General features: G+C 47.4%; 1 protein-coding gene across 2 annotated transcripts in view; it reads left to right on the forward strand.

Moving 5' to 3' along the window:
* The window catches only part of LOC144592555 (uncharacterized), a 74,581-nt gene extending 52,239 nt beyond the window's left edge, over nt 1-22,342 (forward strand). Inside the window, exons 3-9 of one of the 2 annotated variants that reach the window (XM_078397141.1) lie at nt 344-628; nt 1,931-2,016; nt 8,238-8,315; nt 9,543-9,689; nt 11,941-12,069; nt 14,430-14,552; nt 22,204-22,342. In XM_078397141.1, coding sequence (XP_078253267.1) covers nt 344-628; nt 1,931-2,016; nt 8,238-8,315; nt 9,543-9,689; nt 11,941-12,069; nt 14,430-14,552; nt 22,204-22,218 — 863 coding nt within the window. In that variant the 3' untranslated portion in view covers nt 22,219-22,342. Of the gene's footprint in view, nt 1-343; nt 629-1,930; nt 2,017-8,231; nt 8,316-9,542; nt 9,690-11,940; nt 12,070-14,429; nt 14,553-22,203 lie in introns of both variants that reach the window. The other variant, XM_078397140.1, reaches the window with a different exon arrangement.
* Nucleotides 22,343-23,248: the final 906 nt, after the last annotated feature.

A 23,248-nucleotide genomic window follows, 5' to 3' on the forward strand; every position in this document is an offset into this window, starting at 1 on the left:
TGACGTTTTGGGTCGGGACCCTTCTTCAGACTCATTCCCAGGAGAAAAAGGCCTCAGAAGGCAGTGGAGGCCAATTCTCTGAATGCATTCAAGAGAGCTGGATAGTGCTCTTAAGGATAGCGGGGTCAGGGGGTATGGGGAGAAGGCAGGAACGGGGTACTGATTGAGAATGATCAGCCATGATCACATTGAATGGCGGTGCTGGCTCGAAGGGCTGAATGGCCTCCTCCTGCACCTATTGCCTATTGTCTATTGTCTAAAAAGGATTGCGTTGCTCAATGTGATGAGACACATGAGGTTAAAACACTTAGCAATCTTGTAAATCGTCTCTGCTCCCTTGTAGCCCCACAGGTGGCTGAGAGCTTGGAGCGGTGCCCTGGGTTGGGTCAGCTGGACTCTGCCCGGGCAGAAGCCAGGCCCTTGGATACCGAGCCCACCTGCCGGGGCCGTCACGCCTTCAGTCCGTCCGACTCCAGGTCCTCCAGCGAGAGCGAGCTGCCCTTCCCCATCCTGCTGGAAGGCGTAAGGAAGAGAAGCCCACCCCAGCAGGACCCTGTTCAATCAGAGTCCATCGACGCACAGATCCCACTGAAGCAAAGGACATTCGAGACCACCACAGTCAACAGAGGTAAGAGAAATTGTGCTTCAGTGTTTCCCCTGGGGGCTCCGGTTTCCCTGAAGATCAGATCACCTTGCGCATCATTTTATCTCATGTTCATGTTCATAAGTGATTAGGCCATTCGGCCCATCAAGTCCACTCCGCCATTCAATCACGGCTGGTCTATCTTCCCCTCCAAACCCCATTCTCCTACCTTCTCCCCATAAGCCCTGACACCCGTACTAATCAAGAATCTATCTAACTCTGCATTAAAAATATCCATTGACTTGGCCTCCACAGCCCTCTGTGCCAATGAATTCTGCAGATTCACCACCCTCTGTTTCAAGAAATTCTTCCTCCTCTTTCCTAAAGAAACGTCTTTAATTCTGAGGCTGTGACCCCTGGCGAGAAGGCAGGAGGATGGGGTTGGATGATCAGCCATGATTGAATGGCAGATTAGACTTGATGGGCCAAGTTGCCTCATTTTATTCCTAGAAACATAGAAAATATGTGCAGGAGGAGGCCATTTGGCCCTTTGAGCCAGCACCGCCATTCAATATGATCATGGCTGATCATCCAAAATCAGTACCCCGTTCCTGCTTTCTCCCCACATCCCTTGATTCCGTTAGCCCTAAGAGCTGTATCCAACTCTCTAAACCTGAATGCATCCTGTGAATTGGCCTCCACTGCCTTCTGTGGCAGAGAATTCGACAGATTCACAGCTCTCTGTGTGGAAAAAGTCCTATCACTTATGAACGAGCCAATAGACAATAGGTGCAGGAGTAGGCCATTCGGCCCTTTGAGCCAGCTCCGCCATTCACTGTGATCATGGCTGATCATCCCCAATCAGTACCCTGTTCCTGCCTTCTCCCAGTGTCACTAATTGCACATACAAAGCCCTAAACGGGCTTGCCCCCCCATATCAAGAATCTTCTAACCCACCACTCTATCTCCAGGTCCCTCAGGTCGGCCGACTTGGGGCTACTCACTATCCCGCGGTCTAGGCTTAAGCTCAGGGGTGACCGCGCTTTTGCGGTTGCAGCTCCGAGACTGTGGAACAACATCCCTCTCCCCATCAGAACTGCCCCCTCCATCGACTCCTTTAAGTCCAGGCTCAAAACCTATTTCTACTCCCTAGCATTTGAGGCCCTCTGAGGGGGCCCTGTGAACTGTTTATGTATGTGCTGTTATGTTTGTGTGCCATTGTATGTTCGTTCTTAGTACCTGCACTGATGTACAGCACTTTGGTTAACGTGGGTTGTTTTTAAATGTGCTATACAAATAAAATTGACTTGACTTGACTTGACTAATGCTGCCGCTCTGCGTCCGCAGGGTCTTGCAATGAATCGGACAGCGATGTCTCTGTACCTGACCTGGAGGAGCCCGAGGTCTCGTCGCCACTTGCCGGACAAGAACAGGTGTGTGGTACGGACGCCAATGTCAATCCTTTCTCTACACAGTGCAGGTTATAAACCCTATCCTACACTATCCTACACACTACTTCACTGAAGCAGATCCTTCAACCCAAGGCGACCAACATGTCCTATCTGAGCTACTGCCATGTGCCCACTTTTGGCCACTAACCATTCATAAGTTCATAAATCATAGGAGCTGAATTAGGCCATTTGGCCCATCGAGTCTACCCCGTCATTCAATCATGGCTGATCTATCATTCCCTCTCAACCCCATACTAATCATACACCCCGTACTAATCAAGAATCTATCTCTGCCTTAAAAATATCCATTGACGGCCTCCACAACTGTCTGTAGCAATGAATTTCACAGATTCACCACCCTCTGGCTAAAGAATCTTTAATCTGAACCGTCTAAACCATTCCTATCCATGTACCTGTCCAAATGTCTTTTAAATGGTGTTATAGTACCTGCCTCAAATACCTCTTCTGGCCACTCATTCCATACCCCACTAACATTTGTGTGAAAAACTTGCCCCTCAGGTTCCTATAAAAAAAATCCCCATTCACTATAAACCTACGTCCCCTGGCTCTTGATTCCCCTACTTTGTGAAAAAGATTCTATGCATTCACCCTATCCTTGCCTCTCATGACCTTATGCACCTCCATAAGATCATCCATCAGCCTCCTGCACACTAAAGTCCTAGCCTGCCCTATAGCTCAGACCCTCTGAGTGTTCGTATCACTTTTGATCTTATGACCTAAGCGTCTTGACCCGAAATGTCACCCATTCCTTCTCTCCAGAGATGCTGCCTGTCCCGCTGAATTACTCCAGCATTTTGTGTCTATCTTCAGTTTAAACCAGTACCTGCAGTTTCTTCGTACACAGATATATAAACATAGTACTCTGTAAACAATATAACAACATGGCAGTAGCTTCAGGGTATGTATACACATACTCACATATACACATCTATACAAATCACATACATATATATATATAATATAAGAAAATAACTGCAGATGCTGGTACAAATCGAAGGTATTTATTCACAAAATGCTGGAGTAACTCAGCAGGTCAGGCAGCATCTCGGGAGAGAAGGAATGGGCGACGTTTCGGGTCGAGACCCTTCTTCAGACTATATATACATATATATATGTATGTATATATATATATATACACACATGCACACGCACACACACACACACACACACACATGCGTGCACATAAAAACAAACAATAATAGTGCAATAATAATAATAATAGTCTATGTAGTTCAGAGCTTATTTGGAGGTTGTGGTGTTTAATAGCCTGATGGCTGTAGGGAAGAGGCTGTTCCTGAACCTGGACGTTACAGTTTTCAGGCTCCTGTACCTTCTTCCCGATGGCAGGACTGGAATGAGAGCGTGGCCAGGGTGGTGTGGGTCTCTGATGATGCCGGCTGCCTTGACCAGGCGTGACCAGGCTACCCATAAGATAGTCACAAAATGCTGGAGTAACTCAGCGGGTCAGGCAGCTTCTCTCTCGAGAAGGAATGGGTGATGTTTCGGGTCGAGGCCCTTCTTCAGGCTATAAGGTCCAGGTTTGACCCTGTTGCCCTTCTGAAACAGAGCAGCCACATTGTCTGTTCTCCAGCCTTCTGGCGCCTCATCTGTGACTGAAGTGGTTGCAAAGATGTGTTATATTTGCAGGAGGCTGCAACAGTGTAAATCAGGAGATCTCTATGCCTGGTGTGAGATGCGTCAGTAACAGATGAAAGGCGACTGAAAACCAACAGGAAGAATTGATCATTTTTACATTTTGTTATCCAGGTTACACTGTTTGAATTGATACTGGTAGTAGATTCAATGATAGAATCAAACCGTCGTTACAGCATGGAACCAGGCACTTCAGCCCAACCTGTCCATGCTGACCAAGATGCCCCATCTAAGCTAGTCCCATTTGCCTGCGTTTGGCCCATATGCTTCTAAGCATTTCCTAAACATGTATCTGTCCGTGACTTTAAATGCTTTTATAATACCTGCCTTAATTACCTCCTCTGGCAGCTCGTTCCATATACCTAGCCAGTCTGTGTGAAAAAGTTGCCCCTCAGGTTCCTATTAAATCTTTTCGCTATTACCTTAAATCGATATCCTCTGGTTCTTGATTCCCCAACCCCAGGTAAAAGACTTCACCTGATCTTTTTCACTCATGATTTTGTACACCTCTTTCAGATCACACATCAGCCTCCTGTGCTCCAAGGAATAACGTCCTAGCCTGCACAACCTCTCCCTTTATCTCAGGCCCCCAGTCCTGGCAACATTCTCGTAAATCTTCTCTGCGTCCTTTCAGCTGAGTGACGTATTTCCTACTGCAGGGTGACCAAAACTGAAGACAATACTCCAAATATGGTCTCACCAATGTCTTGTACAACAGTAACATAACATCCCAACTTCCACACTCAATATCTTGACTGATGACGGTCAATGTACTGAAAGCCTTCTTGACCACTTCAGGAAACTGTGTACCTGCACTCCTGGATCCCTCTGCTCTACAACACACCCTGTCTACCTGTGACCCCACTTTCAAGGAACTGTAAACATGCACTCCTAGATCCCTCTGCTCTACGACACTCCCTGACTACCTGTGGCACCACTTTCAAGGAACTGTATACCTGCACTCCTAGATCCCTCTGCTCGACAACACTGCCTTTCTAAGAACTGCGTACCTGCACTCTGAGATCCCTCTGCTCTACAAAACTCCCTATATACTTGTGACGCTACTTTCAGGGAACAGTGTACCTGCACTCCTAGATCCCTTGGCTCTACAACACTCCCTGTCTACCTGTGACACCACTTTCAAGGAACTGCATACCTAGATCCTTTAGATTTAGATTTAGAGATACAGCGCGGAAACAGGCCCTTCGGCCCACCGGATCCGCGCCGCCCAGCGATCCCCGCACATTAACACTATCCTACACACACAAGGGACAATTTTTTAAAACATTTGCCCAGCCAATTAACCTACATACCTGTACGTCTTTGGAGTGTGGGAGGAAACTGAAGATCTCGGAGAAAACCCACGCAGGTCACGGGGAGAACGTACAAACTCCGTACAGACGGCGCCCATAGTCGGGATCGAACCTGAGTCTCCGGCGCTGCATTCGCTGTAAGGCAGCAACTCTACCGCTGCGCTACCGTGCCGCCCTTCTGCTCTGCAACACTGCCTGTCTACCTGTGACCCCACTTTTAAGCAACAGTGTACCTGCACTCCTAGATCCCCCTGCTTTACAACACTCCCTGTCTACCTGTGGCACCACTTTCAAGGAACTGTATACCTAGATCCCTCTGCTCTACAACACTGCCTGTCTATCTGTGACCCCACTTTCTGGGAACTGTGTACCTGCACTCCTCGATCCCTCTGCTCCACACCACTCCCCAGGGCCCTGCCGTTCCCAGTGAATATCCTGGCCTGATTTGACTTCCTCATAAATGTCCTCATAAAGCTGCTCTGCGCTTGTTCCAGCTTGTTCCACCAAAAGTGGATAAACTCTTGGTGGGGTTTCTGCCACAGTACTCTCAACCTCACACACCGAACCATGAGGAAAGGGCAAGCCAGCTCTAATTCCTCCGAGATGCACCAAGATCATTGAGCTTGTGAATAAGTTCATAAGCGATAAGACCAGAATTAGACCATTCGGCCCATCAAGTATACACCATTCAATCACGGCTGATCTAGCTCTCCCTCTTAATTCCATTCTCCTGCCTTCTCCCCATAACCCCTGACACCCGTACTGATCAAGAATCTATCTATCTCTGTCTTAAAAATATCCATTGACTTGGCCTCCACATCTCCTTCCTAAAGGAACGTTCTCTAATTCTGAGGCTGTGGCTTCTGGTCCCTCTCCCACTAGCGGGAACACCCTCTCAACATCCACTCAGTCCAGGCCTTTCACTCTTTGGTAAGTCCCCACCTCATCCTTCTAAACTCCAATGAGTAGTGACCCAGTGCCAACAAACCCTCATCAGATGTTGAAATAGATTAAGACAAATAAAAGCGATTTCAGAGCAGAATTTGGAACGGAATCAGATTTGGGGTAGAAATTCATCCCGGTGCATCCTGATGCAAATCAATGGGACATTACCATCAAAGCCAAGTCTGAAACACAGCCGCTAGGAATATGAGCAGCAATTACTGAATAGTCAGCCTGGAGGGGATGCGTTGTCCTTTTGTGCACATTATTCTGGCTGTACAGTAGGGCAGCCAGTGGGTCACCTCTACATCGCTACTCTGGATATCCCTGCCTTCTCCCCATAACCTCTGACCCCCGTAATGATCAAGAATCTATATCTCTGCCTTAAAAATATCCATTAACGGCCTCCACATCCTTGTGTGGCAAAGAATTCCACAGATTCGCCACCCTCTGACTAAAGAGATTCCTCCTCATCTCCTTCCTAAAGGCTATGACCTCCAGTCCTAATCTCTCCCACTAGTGGAAACATCCTCTCAACATCCACTCTATCCAGGCCTTTCACTATTCTGTACGTTTCATTGAGGTCCCCCCTCATTCTTCTAAACCAGCGAGTACAGGCCCAGTGCCGTCAAACGCTCGTTATATGTTAACCCACTCATTCCTGGGATCATTCTCGTAAACCTCCTCTGGACCCTCTCCAGGGCCAGCACATCCTTCCTCAGATATGGGGCCCAATGGTGAAGTCTTGGGCAAAACACCTCCTTCAGAATGAAGAAGGGTCTCCACCCGTAATGTCGTCTGCCATTGCCCTTGGGAAGAGTGGGATTCACACACCCATGTTGTACTGAGGACTCAGTGTTGTACAGACGCTTGCAGACGTGAGCAACTGCAGATGCTGGGATCTTGAGAAATACACAAAGTGCTGGAGGAACTCGGCAGGTCAGGCAGCATCTGGAGTGTCGGATCAGACTGATGGATGTGGGAGGGGGGAGAAAACTGGAGAAGGGGGGGTGAGAGCGGGACAAGGCCTGGCGAGTACAAAATCTTGGGAGGAATAGATCGGGAAAATGCACAGTGGAAGGGAGTCGAAAACCAGAGGGCATAAGTTCAAGGTGAGGGGGGAAAGGTTTAACAGGAACCTGAGGGGTAACTTTTCCACACAAAGGGTGGTGGGTGTATGGAGTGAGCTGCCAGAGGAGGTCGTTGAGGCAGGTATCGCAACGTTTGAACAGGTACATGGATTGGACAGGTTCAGAGGGATATGTGCCAAATGCAGGCAGGTGGGACTAGTGTAGATGGGGCATGTTGGCTGGTGTAAATTGGAATGATAAATTGTCTCCAGAGCGTGTCGGATAGTGTTAGTGTGTGGGGATCACTGGTTGGCACGGACCCAGTGGGCCGAAGGGCCTGTTTCCATGCTGTACCTCTGAACTAATGTAAAACTAACAGTTGGACAGCTACATGGCTAGGACAGGTTTGGAAGGATATGGGCCAAATGCAGGCAGGTGGGACTAGTGTAGATGGGACATGTTGGCTGGTGTGGGAAATTGGGCCAAAGGGACAAATTCTACGCTAAGTGATAGGTGGATACAGTGACGGAGTGGGGTTGTTTGATGGGCAGACGGTTGGGTAATAATCTCCTCTGCATCCAATCCATGTTGTATCTAACGACTCGATACGATACGATACCATAGAACTTTATTGATCCCAGGAGGGAGATTAATCTGCCAACACTCATAATAACTCAAAATACACAAAACATGAAATTAAGGTGGGGGGGGGAGAGGGGAGTCAGTCTCAGTGTACCCCACGACAGAAGGTAGAGGAGTTGTACAAAGGATGTTTTGTTTAGTTTAGAGACACAGCACAGAAACAGGCCCACCGTGTCCGCGCCGCCCAGCGATCCCCGCACATTAACACCATCCCACACACACGAGGGACAATTTTTACATTTACCAAGCCAATTAACCTACATACCTGTACGTCTTTGGAATGTGGGAGGAAACCGAAGATCTCGGAGAAAACCCACGCAGGTCACGGGGAGAACGTGCAAACTCCGTACAGACAGCACTCGTAGTCGGGATCGAACCCGGGTCTCCGGCGCTGCATTCGCTGTAAGGCAGCAACTCTACCGCTGCGCCACCGTGACCGCCCTTTTTAACCAGGGAATGGCTGTCTTTGACGGGGGCAAGAATATTTTTGGTGTAGAGAATGTCTGAACGTTAAGTACAATTTGTTCTCTTTTTCTTGGGTAACATTGGCTGGCAGTCGCAGTTGGCTCAGGCAGTGGGGATTGGCGATGAGCCCATCAGCAAAGCCAAGCAGAGCCGCAGTGAGAAGAAGGCACGCAAGGTGAGTCAATACATGTCCACAAACAGCGGCGTACGCACGTGTGAACAGGCGTGTTGAAACATAGAAACATCGAAAATAGGTGCAGGAGTAGGCCATTCGGCCCTTCGAGCCAGCGCTGCCATTCAATATGATCATGGCTGATCATCCAAAATCAGTACCCCGTTCCTACTTTCTCCCCATATCTCTTGATTCCATTAGTCCTAAGAGCTAAATCCAACTCTCTCTTGAAAACATTCAGTGAATTAGACAATAGACAATAGGTGCAGGAGTCGGCCATTCAGCCCTTCGAGCCAGCACCGCCATTCAATGTGATCATGGCTGATCATCCTAAATCAGTACCCCGTTCCTGCTTTCTCCCCATATCCCTTGATTCCATTAGCCCTAAGAGCTAAATCTAACTCTCTTGAAAGCATCCAGTGAATCGGCCTCCGCTGCCTTCTGTGGCAGAGAATTCCACAGATTCACAACTCTCTGGGTGAAAATGTTTTTCCTCATCTCAGTCCTACTCCTTATTCTTAAACTGTAACCCTAGTTCTGGAGCTCAGCACGCACGTACAAACCTGTGATCCACATGACCAAGACTTAGACAGACCACATGGATGTTAACACTGTAGGAAGAATGGTCTCGACCCGAAACGTCACCCGTTTCTCTTCTCCAGAGATGCTGCTTGTCCCGCTGAGTTACTCCAGCTTTTTGTTGCTCTTTGTAGGTTTAAATCAGCATTTGCAGTTCCTTCCTACACAAGGAACTACAGATGCTGGTTTAAACCAAAGATGGATGCTATAAGCTGGAGTAACTCAGCTCCAAAGGTGTACAGGTTTGTAGATTAATTGGCTTCAGTTAAAAAAATTATAAATTGTCCCAAGTGTGTAGTAGCATAAAGCTAGTGTACAGGGTGATTACTGGTTAGCATGGACCTTGTCGGCTAAAGGGCTTGTTTCTACGGTGTATTTCCAAAGACAGACCTGCGCCGAGACAAGACTTTATTGATGCAGGTTTGTAGGTTAATTGTCCATCTGAAAATTGCCCATCAAGTGTAGGGAGTGGATGAGAAAGTGGGATAACATATAAACGGTGTGAACGGATGATCGCTGGTCGGCGTGAACGCGATAGGCCGAAGGGCCTGTTTCCATGCAGATTCCTTGCGTCTGTCCCTTATTCTTTCTCTCTCTCTCTCTTCCACTTATCCACCCCACCCCACCCCATCCCCACCAACTCTGTCCCAGGCCATGTCTAAGCTGGGTCTACGCCAGGTCCATGGTGTGACACGGATAACGATCAGAAAGTCCAAGAACATCCTGTTTGTGATAACAAAACCCGATGTCTTCAAGAGCCCGGTGTCTGACATCTACATCGTCTTCGGAGAAGCTAAGGTGAGAACTTGTTCCTGACTGTGACATGGCGGCATGGTGGTTCAGCGGGTAGAGCCGCTGCCTTACAGCGTCAGAGACCCGGGTTCAATCCCGACTACAGGTGCTGTCTGTACGAAGTTTGTACATTTCCCTGTGACCGTGTGGGCTTTCTCCAGGTGCTCCGGTTTCCTCCCACACTCCAAAGACGTACAAGTTTGCAGGTTAATTGGCTTCGGTAAAGTTGTAAATTGTGTGTGGGATAGTGCTAGTGTGCGGGGATCGCTGGTTGGTGCAGTCTCTCGATTAGTTGATGAGTATGGTTCTTGATTCTCGATTAGCACGGGTGTCAGGGGTTATGGTGAGCAGGCAGGAGAATGGGGTTAGGAGGGAGAGATAGATCAGCCGTGATTGAATGGTGGAGTCGACCTGATGGGCCGAATGGCCTACTTCTGCTCCTATCCCTTATGAATATAAATAATAATAAATAAATAATAATAAATAAAATAACTTTAAAAAAATTAAATCACTATGAACATGACTTTGTTTAGTTTAAGTCTGAAGGGGCTGTTTCGATATTTAGAGATACAGCGCAGAAACAGGCCCTTCGGCCCACCGGGTCCATGCCGCCCAGCGATCCCCGCACATTAACACTATCCTACACACACTAGAGACCATTTTTACATTTGCCCAGCCAATTAACCTACAAACCTGTACGTCTTTGGAGTGTGGGAGGAAACCGAAGATCTCGGAGAAAACCCACGCAGGTCACGGGGAGAACGTACAAACTCCGTACAGACGGTGCCCGTAGTCAGGATCGAACCTGAGTTGCATTCGCTGTAAGGCAGCAACTCTACCGCTGTGCCACCGTGATCGCCAACGTTTTCGTGTTGTATCTCTAAAGCAAGCTAAACTAAACTGGGTAACGTAGAACATAGTACATGGTTAGTAAGATTTAGAGGGATTTGGGCAAAATGCAGGCAAGTGGGACTAGTGTAGATGGGGCATCTTGGTTGGCATGGGCAAGTTGGGCTGAAGGGCCTGTTTTTGTGCTGTAAACTAAACTCAGTAACGATGTCCTTGAGTATCAATGAAGAATAACAGGTTAAGATGCTTTCAATGCCAAGGGCCTACTTCAACGCTGTACATCTAAAAGTCTAAAACATAAGTCAAACTCAAGTACACTAGGTAGAGCAAAGGGGAAGATACAGAGTGCAGAATATAGTTCTCAGCATTGTAGCGCACCAGTTCCACAGACAAAGTCCAATGTCCGCAATGGGGTAGAGGTGAATCGGACAGTGCCCTAGCTTATGGAAGGGCCGTTCAGAAGCCTGATAACAGAGCGGAAGAAGCTGTTCCTGAGTCTGGTTGTGCGAGCTTTCAATCTTCTGCACCTTCTGCCGAACAGGAGCGGGGAGAAGGAGGAATGGCCGGGATGGGACAAGCCATTAATTATGTTGGCTGCTTTCCTGAGGCAGCATGAAGTGTAGATGGAGTCGATGGTGGGGAGTCTGGTCTGTGTGATGGACTGGGTTACGTCCACAAGTCACTGCAATCTTTTGTGAAATTTGGGCAGAGCTGTCCCCAAACCAAGCTGTTATATAATGTGACTGTATGCTTTAGACAGAGGGTGGCGAATCTGTGGAATTATTTGCCACCGAAGGCTCTGGAGGCCAAGTCAGTGGATATTTTTAAGGCAGAGATATAGATTCTTGATTATTACGGGTGTCAGGGGTTATGGGGAGAAAGCAGGCGAATGGGATAGGAGGGAGAGATAGATCAGCCATGATTGAATAGTGGAGTAGACTTGATGGGCCGAATGGCCTAATTCTGCTCCTGTCACTCATCGACCTTCTGACCTTTCTCAGAAGCTGGTTGACAAAAAAAGGCACAGTAACAGATTAATGCAGTATGAAGTATCCTGCCTCCTTCAGACAGGAGACCCGGATAGAGTGGATGTGGAGAGGATGTTTCCACTACTGGGAGAGCCCAGGACCAGAGGGCACAGCCTCGGAATAAAAGGACGTAACTTTAGAAAGGAGATGAGGAGCAATTCTTTAGTCAGAGGGTGGCGAATCTGTGGAATTCATTGTCAGAGACGGCTGTGGAGGCCAAGTCAATGGATATTATTAAGGCAGAATGTGACAGGTTCTTGATTAGTAAAGGGTTGTGTCGGGATCGGCTGTTGTGTTGTCAACACTGACTGAAGCTCAAGAGGTTCAACTTCTTGGGTCCCTGAAAATATAATTCCTGCTCTTGTTTTCCTTTATTGCAGATTGAAGACCTATCCCAGCAGGCCCACAAGGCAGCAGCTGAGAAGTTCAAGGTTCCCATTGAACATGCGACCTTGATCCCGGAAACAACTCCCACCCTCAGCATTAAGGAGGAGAGCGAGGAAGAGGAGGTAAAATGTTCCTGAGGCATTCACAGAGTCATAGAGTGATATATAGCGTGGAAATAGGCCCCCTCGGCCCAACTTGCCCACACCGACCAAAACACATCCCATCTACACTCGTTCCACGTGCCTACGTTTGGCCCATATCCTTCCAAACCTCCTGAGTGCAGGAGGATGAGGGGTAATCTTACAGAGGGGTATAAAATCATGAGAGAAATCGATTGGGTAGAGTCTCTTGCCCAGAGTAGGTGAATCGAGGACCAAACGCAGGCAGATGGGACTAGTGTAGATGGGCCAGTGTGGGCAAGTTGGGCCGAAAGGCTTGTTTCCACGCTGTATCACTGTATGACTCTAAGTGATAGGTGGATACAGCGAGGGGGGGTGTTTGATGGGCAGGTAATCGTCTCCACTGCATCTAATCCTGTAGTAACTGGATTTACTACATTTACTAACTGGATTTACTAACTGGATCTAATGATAAGCAGCCAGGTGGGACTAGTGTAACTGGGACATGTTGGCTGGTGTGGGCATGTTGGGCCGAAGGGCCTGTTTCGTCACTGTATCACTCTATGACCTGCTCTATCCATGTACCTGTCTAAATGTTTCTTAAATGGTGTGATAGTCTCAACTAGCTCACCCGGCAGCTCGTTCCGTACACCCATCATACTTTGTGTGAAAAACTTACTCCTCAAGTTCCTATTAAATCTTTTCCCCCCTTCACCTTAAACCAAAGATACCAGAGGAGCAAGATGAACCACTCCGTTGAAATCGCCGATACTGATGTGTAGTACGCAAAGGAGCGTAACCTCCGCCATTTTAGTAGGAAAAATGGCGTTCGCTCTGCCTCTCGCAGAGTAATCAGTGTTTTGGGGGAACAGTATGTGTGATGATACCATGAAAATGCAGAATATATCTCATCCATCAATTCACAGATTTTTGTTATTTTTCTTTTAAAATGTTTCTGCAAGTTTCTGCCTACTAAAATGGCGCCATAACACACGACAGTTTTTAGGGTCGAGTGGTCTATCTTGCTCTGCTCCATTATCTTTGCCTTAAACCTATGTCCTCTGGTTCTCAATTTCCCAACTCTGGACAATAAACACTGTGCATCAACGCGATCTGTTCCTCTCATGATTTTGTACACCTCTATAAGATCATCTGTACACCTCATCCTTCAGCGCTTCAAAGCATAGATACCCAGCCTACTCAACCTCTCCCTATAGCTCAGATCCTCAAGTCCTGGCAACATCCTCGTAAACCTTCTCTGCACCCTTTCCAGCTTGACAATATCCTTCCTGTAGCATGGTGCCCAGAACTGAGTACAATATTCTAAATGCGGTCTTGTGCAATTGCAACATGACCTCCCAACTTCTATACTCAAAGGACATCACGCTCTTTGGTTGAGACACGAGATTGAGGTTGAATGATTGAAAGATACAGCACGGAAAAAGTCCCATCGGCCCACCGATCCCACACCAAACGCCTCCAGGCCATCGATCACCCGTTCACACCAGTTCTATGTTATCCCATTTGCTCATCCAGTCCCTGCACACTCTAGACAATTTAGAACAGGGCCAATTAACCTACAAACCTGTACGTCTCTGGGATGTGGGGGGAAACTCAAGCACAGACAGCACCCAAGGTCAGGATCAACCCCGGGTGTCTGGTGCTGTAAGGCGGCAGCGGTTGAGTTGCTGCCTCACTGATTCAGAGACCTGGATTTGATCCAGACTACGGGTGCTGTCTGTGCGGAGTTTGTACGTTCTTCCCGTGACCGCGTGGGTTTTCTCTGAGATCTCTGGTTTCCTCTCGCACTCCAAACAAGTACAGGTTTGTAGCCCTGGTTCACAAATGTAAAATCGTCCCTAGTGTGTGTAGGATAGTGCTAGTTTTTTTAGATTTAGATTTAGATTTAGAGATACAGCGCAGAAACAGGCCCTTCGGCCCACCGAGTCCGCGCCGCCCAGCGATCCCCGCACACTAACATTATCCTACACCCACTAGGGACAATTTTTCCATTTGCCCAGCCAATTAACCTACATACCTGTACGTCTTTGGAGTGTGGGAGGAAACCGAAGATCTCGGAGAAAACCCACGCAGGTCACGGGGGGGACGTACAAACTCCGTACAGACGGCGCCCGTAGTCAGGATCGAACCTGAGTCTCCGGCGCTGCATTCGCTGTAAGGCAGCAACTCTACCGCTGCGCCACCGTGCCGCCTCTAGTTTGTGGGGATCGCTGGTCGACGCGGACCCGTTGGGCCGAAGGGCCTGTTTCCGCGCTGTGTCTCTAATACTCTACCAGCTGTGCCACCGTGCCGCCCCATTAAAATGGGCCATTAACATTCTTCTCCTTATGCTTAACTTTCAGATGGACGAAACGGGACTGGAAGCGAGAGACATAGAGCTGGTGATGGCCCAGGCTAACGTGTCGCGAGGGAAAGCTGTACGAGCCCTCAGACACAACAAGAATGACATAGTCAACGCTATCATGGTGAGTTGCTCTAGCACCCAGACCATCACACAACCCAACCTCGCTTCCTTTGACCCCATCTACACCTCACGCTGCCTCGGCAAGGCCAGCAGCACAATCAAGGACCAGTCGCACCCTGGCCACTCCCTCTTCTCCCCTCTCCCATCGGGCGAAAGTTGTAGAAGTGTGAAAATGCACACCTCCAGATTCAGGGACAGTTTCTTCCCAGCTGTTATCAGGCAACTGAATCATCCTACCACAACCAGAGAGCAGTCCTGAACAACTATCTAGCTCATTGGTGACCCTCGGACTATCCTTGTTCAGACTTTGCTGGCTTTTCCCTGCCCTAACCATTATTCCCTTATTATGTATCTATACATTGTGAATGGCTCGATTGTAATCATCTATTGTCTTTCTGCTGACTGGATAGCACTTTAATCTACATATAGTTTGGGCCAACCAAGTTGGTAACAGAGCTGAGGAGGAGGATTTCCTGGAATGTACACAGGATGGTTTTTTAAACCAATATGTAGAGGAACTGACCAGAGGGCAGGGCATCCTAGACTGGGTATTGTGTAATGAGGAAGGATTAGTTAGCGATCTTGTTGTGCAAGGCCCCTTGGGCAACAGTGACCATAATATGGTGGAATTCTGCATTAGGATGGAGAGTGACACGGTTAATTCAGGGACCAGGGTCTTGAACTTGAATAAAAGAGACTTTGAAGGTATGAGATGGGAATTGGCTGGGATAGACTGGCAAATTATATAGGACATTGGTGAGACCACACCTGGAGTATTGCGTACAGTTTTGGTCTCCTAATCTGAGGAAAGACATTCTTGCCATAGAGGGAGTACAGAGAAGGTTCACCAGATTGATTCCTGGGATGGCAGGATTTTCAAATGAAGAAAGTCTGGATAGACTCGGCTTGTACTCGCTGGGATTTAGAAGATTGAGGGGGGATCTTATAGAAACTTACAAAATTCTTAAGGGGTTGGACAGGCTAGATGCAGGAAGATTGTTCCCGATGTTGGGGAAGTCCAGAACAAGGGGTCACAGTTTAAGGATAAGGGGGAAGTCTTTTAGGACCGAGATGAGAAAGTTTTTTTTTCACACAGAGAGTGGTGAATCTGTGGAATTCTCTGCCACAGAAGGTAGTTGAGGCCAGTTCATTGGCTATATTTAAGAGGGAGTTAGATGTGGCCCTTGTGGCTAAAGGGATCAGGGGGTATGGAGAGAAGGCAGGTACGGGATACTGAGTTGGATGATCAGCCATGATCGTATTGAATGGCGGTGCAGGCTCGAAGGTCCGAATGGCCTACTCCTGCACCTATTTTCTATGTTTCTATGTTAAAGGGTTGACAGTGGAGATGCAATGGCGAAGATTTAAAGACCGCATGGATGAACTCCAGAAATTGTTCATCCCTGCCTGGCGAAAAAATAAAACTGGGAAGGCGGCTCAACCGTGGCTGACGAGGGAAGTCAAGGATAGTGTTAGAGCCAAGGAAGAGGCATATAAATTGGCCAGTAGAAGCGGCAAACCAGAGGACTGGGAGAGATTTAGAACTCAACAGAGGAGGACAAAGGGGTCAATTAAAAGGGGGAAAAAGAGCATGAAAGAAAGCTTGTGGCGAATATAAAAGCTGACTGTAAAAGTTTCTTTAGGTACGTAAAAAGGAAAAGATTAGTGAAGACGAATGTAGGTACCTTACAGTCAGAGACTGGTGAATTTATAATGGGAAACAAGGAAATGGCAGAACAGTTAAATGAGTACTTTGGTTCTGTCTTCACTAAGGAAGACACAAACAATCTCCCAGAAATACTAGGGGACCGAGGATCTAGTGGGAGGGAGGAACTGAAGGGAATCCACATTAGTCAGGAAATGGTGTTAGGTAAACTGTTGGGACTGAAGGCAGATAAATCCCCAGGGTCAGATGGTCTGCATCCCAGAGTGCTCAAGGAGGTGGCGCTAGAAATCATGGATGCATTGGTGATCATTTTCCAATGTTCTCTCGGCTCTGGATCAGTTCTATGGACTGGAGGATAGCCAATGTAACTCCACTTTTGAAGAAAGGAGGGAGAGAGAAAACAGGGAATTATAGACCAGTTAGCCTTACATCTGTAGTGGGGAAGATGCTGCAGTCGATTATTGAAGATGTCATAACAGGGCAGTGATGGAATTGGTCAAAGTCAGCATGGATTTATGATGGGGAAATCATTCTTGACTAATCTTCTGACATTTTTTGAGGATGTAACAAGTAGAATGGATAAGGGTAGAGCCAGTGGATGTGGTGTATCTGGACTTTCACAAAGCCTTTGACAAGGTCCTACACAAGAGATTAGTGTACAAACTTAGAGCACGTGGTATTGGGGATTGGGTATTGACATGGATAGAGAACTGGTAGGCAGACAGGAAACAAAGCATAGGAATTAACGGGTCCTTTTCAGAATGGCAGGCAGTGACTAGTGGGGTGCTGGGACCCCAGTTGTTTATAATATATATTAACGATTTAGATGAGGGGATTAAATGTAACATCTCTAACTTTGCAGATGACACAAAGCTAGGTGGCAGTGTGAGCTGAGAGGAGGATGCTATGAGGCTGCAGGGTGGCTTAGATAGGTTGGGTGAGTGGGCAGATGCATGGCAGATGCAGTATAATGTAGATAAATGTGAGGTTATCCATTTTGGTGGCAAGAATAGGAAGGCAGATTATTATCTCCATTGTGTCAGATTAGGAAAAAGGGAAGTGCAACGAGACCTAGGAGTCCTTGTACATCAGTCACTGAAAGTAAGCATGCAGGTACATCAGGCAGTGAAGAAAGCTAATGGTATCTTGGCCTTCATACCGAGAGGATTTGAGTATCGGAGTAAAGAGGTCCTTCTGCCATTGGACAAGGCCCTGGTGAGACCACATCTCGAGTATTGTGTGCAGTTTTGGTCTCCTAATTTGAGGAAGGCCATCCTTGCTATTGAGGGAGTGCAGCGTAGGTTCACGAGGTTAATCCCTGGGATGGCGGGACTGTCATAAGATGAAAGTTTGGAAAGACTGGGCTTGTATTCACTGGAATTTAGAAGGATGAGAGGGGATCTTATAGAAACATATACAATTATAAAAGGACTGGACAAGCTAGATGCAGGAAAAATGTTCCCAATGATGGGGGAGTCCAGAACCAGGGACCACAGTCTTAGTATAAATGGGAGGCCATTTAAAACTGAGATGAGAAAACACTTTTTCACCCAGAGGGTTGTGAATTTGTGGAATTCTCTGCCACAGAGGGCAGTGGAGGCCAATTCACTGGATGAATTTAAAAGAGAGTTAGATAGAGCTCTTTATGCTTGCAGAATCAAGGGGTATGGGGAGAAGGCAGGAACGGGATAGTGATTGTGGATGATCAGCCATGATCACAATGAATGGCGGTGCTGGCTCGAAGGGCTGAATGGCTTCCTCCTGCACCTATTTTCTATGTTTCTTTGAAAGAATGCGTTGACTGGGTTTGTATTCACTGGAATTTAGAAGGATGAGAGGTGATCTTATAGCAACATATAAAATTCTTAGCGGATTGGACAAGGTAGATGCGGGAAAAATCTTCCCGATGTTGGGGGAGTCCAGAACCAGGGGTCACAGTTTGAGAGGAAGTGGCAGGCCATTTAGGACTGAGATGAGGAAAAACTTTTTCAGCCAGAGTGTTGTGAATCTGTGGAATTCTCTACCACAGAAGGCAGTGGAGGTCAATTCACTGGATGTTTTCAAATGAGAGTTAGATTTAGCTCTTTGGGGCCTGGGGAACCAAGGGAGAAAGCTGGAACGGGGTACTGATTTTGGATGATCAGCCATGATTTTAAACTAAATAGTGGGGGGGGGGGGGGGGGGGGGTTGTCAAATGGGATATACAAGGATGGAGTTAAAGGGAAAGAGAGTATAGGAAAAGTTAAGAAAGACCCGGGAATTAACGGGACAAAAAGCTCACGAACGGATAGAAGAGTTTGGGCAAGTGATAGGAATCGATGTGAAAGGTGATATGAATAAGGGATTAAAAGTATTATTTATGAATGTGCAAATTATAAGAAGTAAAGTGGATGAGCTTGAGGCTCAGTTAGAGATTGGTAGGTATGACATTGTGGGGATTACAGAGACGTGGCGGCAGGAGGATCGGCACTGGGAACTGAATATTCATGGTTATACGTCCTATAGAAAGGACAGGCTGGTGGGCAGAGGTGGTGGGGTAGCTCTGCACAAGTCCCACCTGCCTGCATTTGGCCCATATCCCTCTAAACCCATCCTATCGATGTACCTGTCCAAAGGTTTCTTAAATGTTGCGATAGTTCCTGCCTCAACTACTTCCTCTAGCAGCTTGTTCAATACACCCACCACCCTTCGTGTGAAAATGTTACCCCTCAGATTCCTAATAAACCTTTTCCCCCTCACCTTAAACCTATGTCCTGTGGTTCTCGATTCCCCTACTCTGGGCAAGAGACTCATTTTTTTCTTACTTTTCTTACTTAATAGCCCATGTAATAGAACAAGTATGATCGAATGATGGAACATACTCGATGGGCCTAATGGCCTAATTCTTCTCCTCCGTTTTATGGTTATGGTCCAAATTGCCACCTCCACCTGCTAAAGAAAAAGTGGTTTTATCTTCAAAGGGTTGGGTTTAGATTTATTATTATAAACGTCGCCTATCCATGTTCTCCAGAGAGGGGCGGATAGAGTGGATGTGGAGAGGATGTTTCCACTAGTGGGAGATTCTGGGACAAGAGGTCATAGCCTCAGAATTTAAGGATGTTCCATTAGGAATGAGTTGAGGAAGAATTTCTTTAGTCAGAGTCAATAGTCAATAGTCAATAGTCGTTTATTTGTCACATACACATAAATGTGTAGTAAAATGGAACATTACCCGCAGTTGAACAATAAGACCAATAAGATTAATCAATAAAAATGCAATAACACATACAATCACAACTAACACCAAACAAAAAGAAACATCCATCACAGTGAGTCTCCTCCAGTCCCTCCTCACTGTGATGGAAGGCCAGAATGTCTTTTTCTCTTCCCTGCCGTCTTGTCCCGCGGTCAGGCTGTTGGAGTTGCCACGTCGGGGCGGTCGGGGCTCCCGATATTGAAGCCCCCGCTGGGCGGTGAAAAAAAATCCCGCGGCCTATTTCAGGCCGCGCCGGATGGTGAAAGGTCCGCAGCGGGCCGACCCAAGCCCCGCGATTCGGGGCGGGCGAACACGTTGCCTCTGCCGCTGCCGGAGCTCCCGATGTCGGCCCCCATCCAGGGGCCTGCGGGCTTCCGACGTCCACGCGGCCCGCGCCGGAGCCTCCGGAGACGAGTCGCAGCCGTTCCCGCAGCATTCGCAGGCAGCCAGCGCCGCAGGTGGTGAGTCCGGACCGCGGGCTCTGCGAACCAGAGACCCAGGTGGTCCCAGGTGCATGGCCGGTGGTAGGCCGCAACGGGAACGGAGACACGGCACAGAACAAAGGTCGCGTCTCCGTTCTGGAGAGAGAATGTTACAGTTACAGTTCCCGTTCCCTCCCACCCCCCCCCCCCCCCAAAACATAACATACAACACTACATCATATTAACACTACAATTGAGACAAAAACAACAAAAAACACAAAAGACAGACGGACTGCAGGCAAGCCGCAGCTGCGACGGCAGCGCTGGCTCCTCCCTTGGTGGTGAATCTGTGGAATTCATTGCCGCAGAAGGCTGTGGACACCAAGTCAATGGATATTTTTACAGCAGAGATAGATAGATTCTTGATTAGTACGGGTGTCAGGGGTTATGGGGAGAAGGCAGGATGATGGAGTAGGTTTGATGGGCCGAATGGCCTAATTCTGCTCCTAACTCTTTTGAACTTATGAATGAAGATACTGCCTGATCTGCTGAGTTGCCCAAGCACTTTGTGTCGTTTTTGGTAAACTAGCATTTCTTGTTTTTAAAGAAAGCATTTGTGTACCGAGGTGCAGTGAAAAGCTTTTGTGTTAGGTCATAGGTCCATAAGTGATAGGAGCAGAATTAGGCCATTCGGCCCATCAAGCCTACCCCACCATTCAATCATGGCTGCTCTATCTCTCCCTCCTAACCCCATTCTCCTGCCTTCTCCCCATAACCTCTGACACCCGTACTAATCAAGAATCCATCTATCTCTGCCTTAAAAATATCCATGTTGCATGCTATCCAATCAGATCAGATAATAATATACATAAATACAGTCAAGTCAACTTTAGATAATACCATACAGAAATACAATTAAGCCAAACCTGAACAGAGCCAAATATTCTCTACGTTCAGTCTGAAGAAGGGTTCTCACCCGAAACATCATCCATCCTTTTTCTCCAGTGATGCTGCCCGACCTGCTGAGTTCCTCCAGCACCTTGTGTCTATCAGTGCTAGAGACAGGTTTGAAGTGTAGATCGGAGTGTGTGATGGACTGGACTACGTCTAACACGCTCTGCAATTTCTTGTGATCTTGGGCAGAGCTGTTCCAAAACCAGGCTGTGTTGCAACTCGACGGTAGGCTTTGTAGTTCTGTTTATCATATCATATCATATATATACAGCGCGGAAACAGGCCTTTTTCGGCCCACCAAGTCCACGACGCCCAGCGATCCCCGTACATTAACACTATCCTACACACACTAGGGACAATTTTTACATTTACCCAGCCAATTAACCTACATACCTGTACGTGGTTTATTGTCATGTGTACTGAGGTACAGTGAAAGGCTATTTGTTGCGCACTAACCATTCAGCAGTAAGACAATACATGATTACAAACAAACCATTTACTGTGTATAGATTCATGATAAGGGAATAAAGTTCAGTGTAAGGTAAAGACAGAAAAGTCAGATAGCCCAAGGGATCCTGATGGGGTAGATAGTAGTTCAGCACTGCTCTCTGGTTGTGGTAGGATAGACAATAGACAATAGGTGCAGGAGGAGGCCATTCGGCCCTTTGAGCCAGCACCGCCATTCAATGTGATCATGGCTGATCATTCTCAATCAGTACCCCGTTCCTGCCTTCTCCCCATACCCCCTGACTCTGCTATCCTTAAGAGCTCTATCCAGCTCTCTCTTGAATGCATTCAGTTGGTTCAGTTGCCTGATAAAAGCTGGGAAGAAACTGTCCCTGAATCTGGAGGTGTGCGTTTTCATACTTCTGTACCTCTTGCCTGATGGGAGATGGGAGAAGAGGGAGTGGCCAGGGTGCGACTGGTCCTTGATTGTGCTGCTGGCCTTGCCGAGGCAGCGTGAGGTGTAAATGGAGTCAACGGAAGGGAGATTGGTTTGTGTGACGGTCTGGGCTGCGTAATTCTTCCTTATCTCCTTCCTAAAAGAACGTCCTTTAATTCTGAGGTTGTGACCTCTGGTCCTAGACTCTCCCACTGGTGGAAACATCCTCTCCACACCCACTCTATCCAGGCCTTTCACGATTCTGCATGTTTCAATGAGGTCCCAATCAGTTTCACAAACAGAGAAGGGATAGTAATCAGCAGGAAGGAACTGCAGATGCTGGTTTAAACCGAAGAGCGACACAAAAAGCTGGAGTAACTCAGCGGGACAGGCAGCTTCTCTGGAGGGAAGGAATGGGTGATATTTCAGGTCGAGACCGTTCTTCAGAAGTAATCACCTTTTTTTAATTATTCTCTCTTTTCTTCTCTCTAGGAATTAACAATGTAAACTGCAAAATGGAGATCTATTTCTATATATATTCGCTGGATATTATCAACATTATAAACTATAACCAAACTGTAAATCATACACGTTTGCATCTGTTATACTGCTAATAAACTTAGTAAATGGAAACCAAACGAGAGACTGCTTGTGTTTCTTCAAAACAGTTGCCAGGAAAGTGAAGGGGCTTTTCCAGGCTGACATCTATCTCCAGAAGATAGACACAAAATGCTGGAGTAACTCAGCGGGTCAGGCAGCACCTCTGGAGAGAAGGAACGGGTGACGTTTCAGGTCGAGACGCTTCAGACTGTATCGGGGGAGAGGGAGACACGGAGATTTGTTTTCACATCTTACCCTTCCATCTCTCTCATTTCCATCTCCCCTGACGCTCAGTCTGAAGAAGGGGTTTCGACCCGAAACGTCACCTATTCCTTCTTTCCAGAGATGCTGCCTGAGCCGCTGAGTTCCTCCAGCATTTTGTGTCTGTCTCCTGGATAGATTCGCTTTGACTTTTTCCCCCTCTTGTCACCTCCCCAGCAAATGTGCAGGAAGGAACTGCAGATGCTGGTTTACACAGAAGATAGACACAAAATGCTGGAGTAACTCAGTGGGACAGGCAGCATCAGTGGAGAGAAGGACTGGGTGACGTTTTGGGTTGGGAAGAAATGGTCTCGACCCGAAATGTCACCCATTCCTTCTCTTCAGAGATAACTCTGCTGCTGATGTAATTTCCCCTCCTTTGTTTTCTCGTGTTGGTGACAGCAGATCTGGTCAAAAGCTCCCATCTGCTTCTCTGAAACAGGCCCCCATTTTACGTAGAACAATGCTCCGCGTTCTGAATGTGTGTGAAGAAGGATTCCGAGCCGAAACGTCACCTATTCCTTATGACCAGAGATGCTGCCTGACCCGCTGAGTTACTCCAGCACTTTGTGTATTTCTTTGTAAACAAGCATAATAATCATCATCATAATCATACTTTATTAGCCAAATATGTTTTGCAAACATACGAGGAATTTGTTTTGCCATACAGTCATAC

The sequence above is a fragment of the Rhinoraja longicauda genome, chromosome 4, assembly GCF_053455715.1.
Source record: "Rhinoraja longicauda isolate Sanriku21f chromosome 4, sRhiLon1.1, whole genome shotgun sequence".
In the NCBI taxonomy this organism is placed as follows: domain Eukaryota; kingdom Metazoa; phylum Chordata; class Chondrichthyes; order Rajiformes; family Arhynchobatidae; genus Rhinoraja; species Rhinoraja longicauda.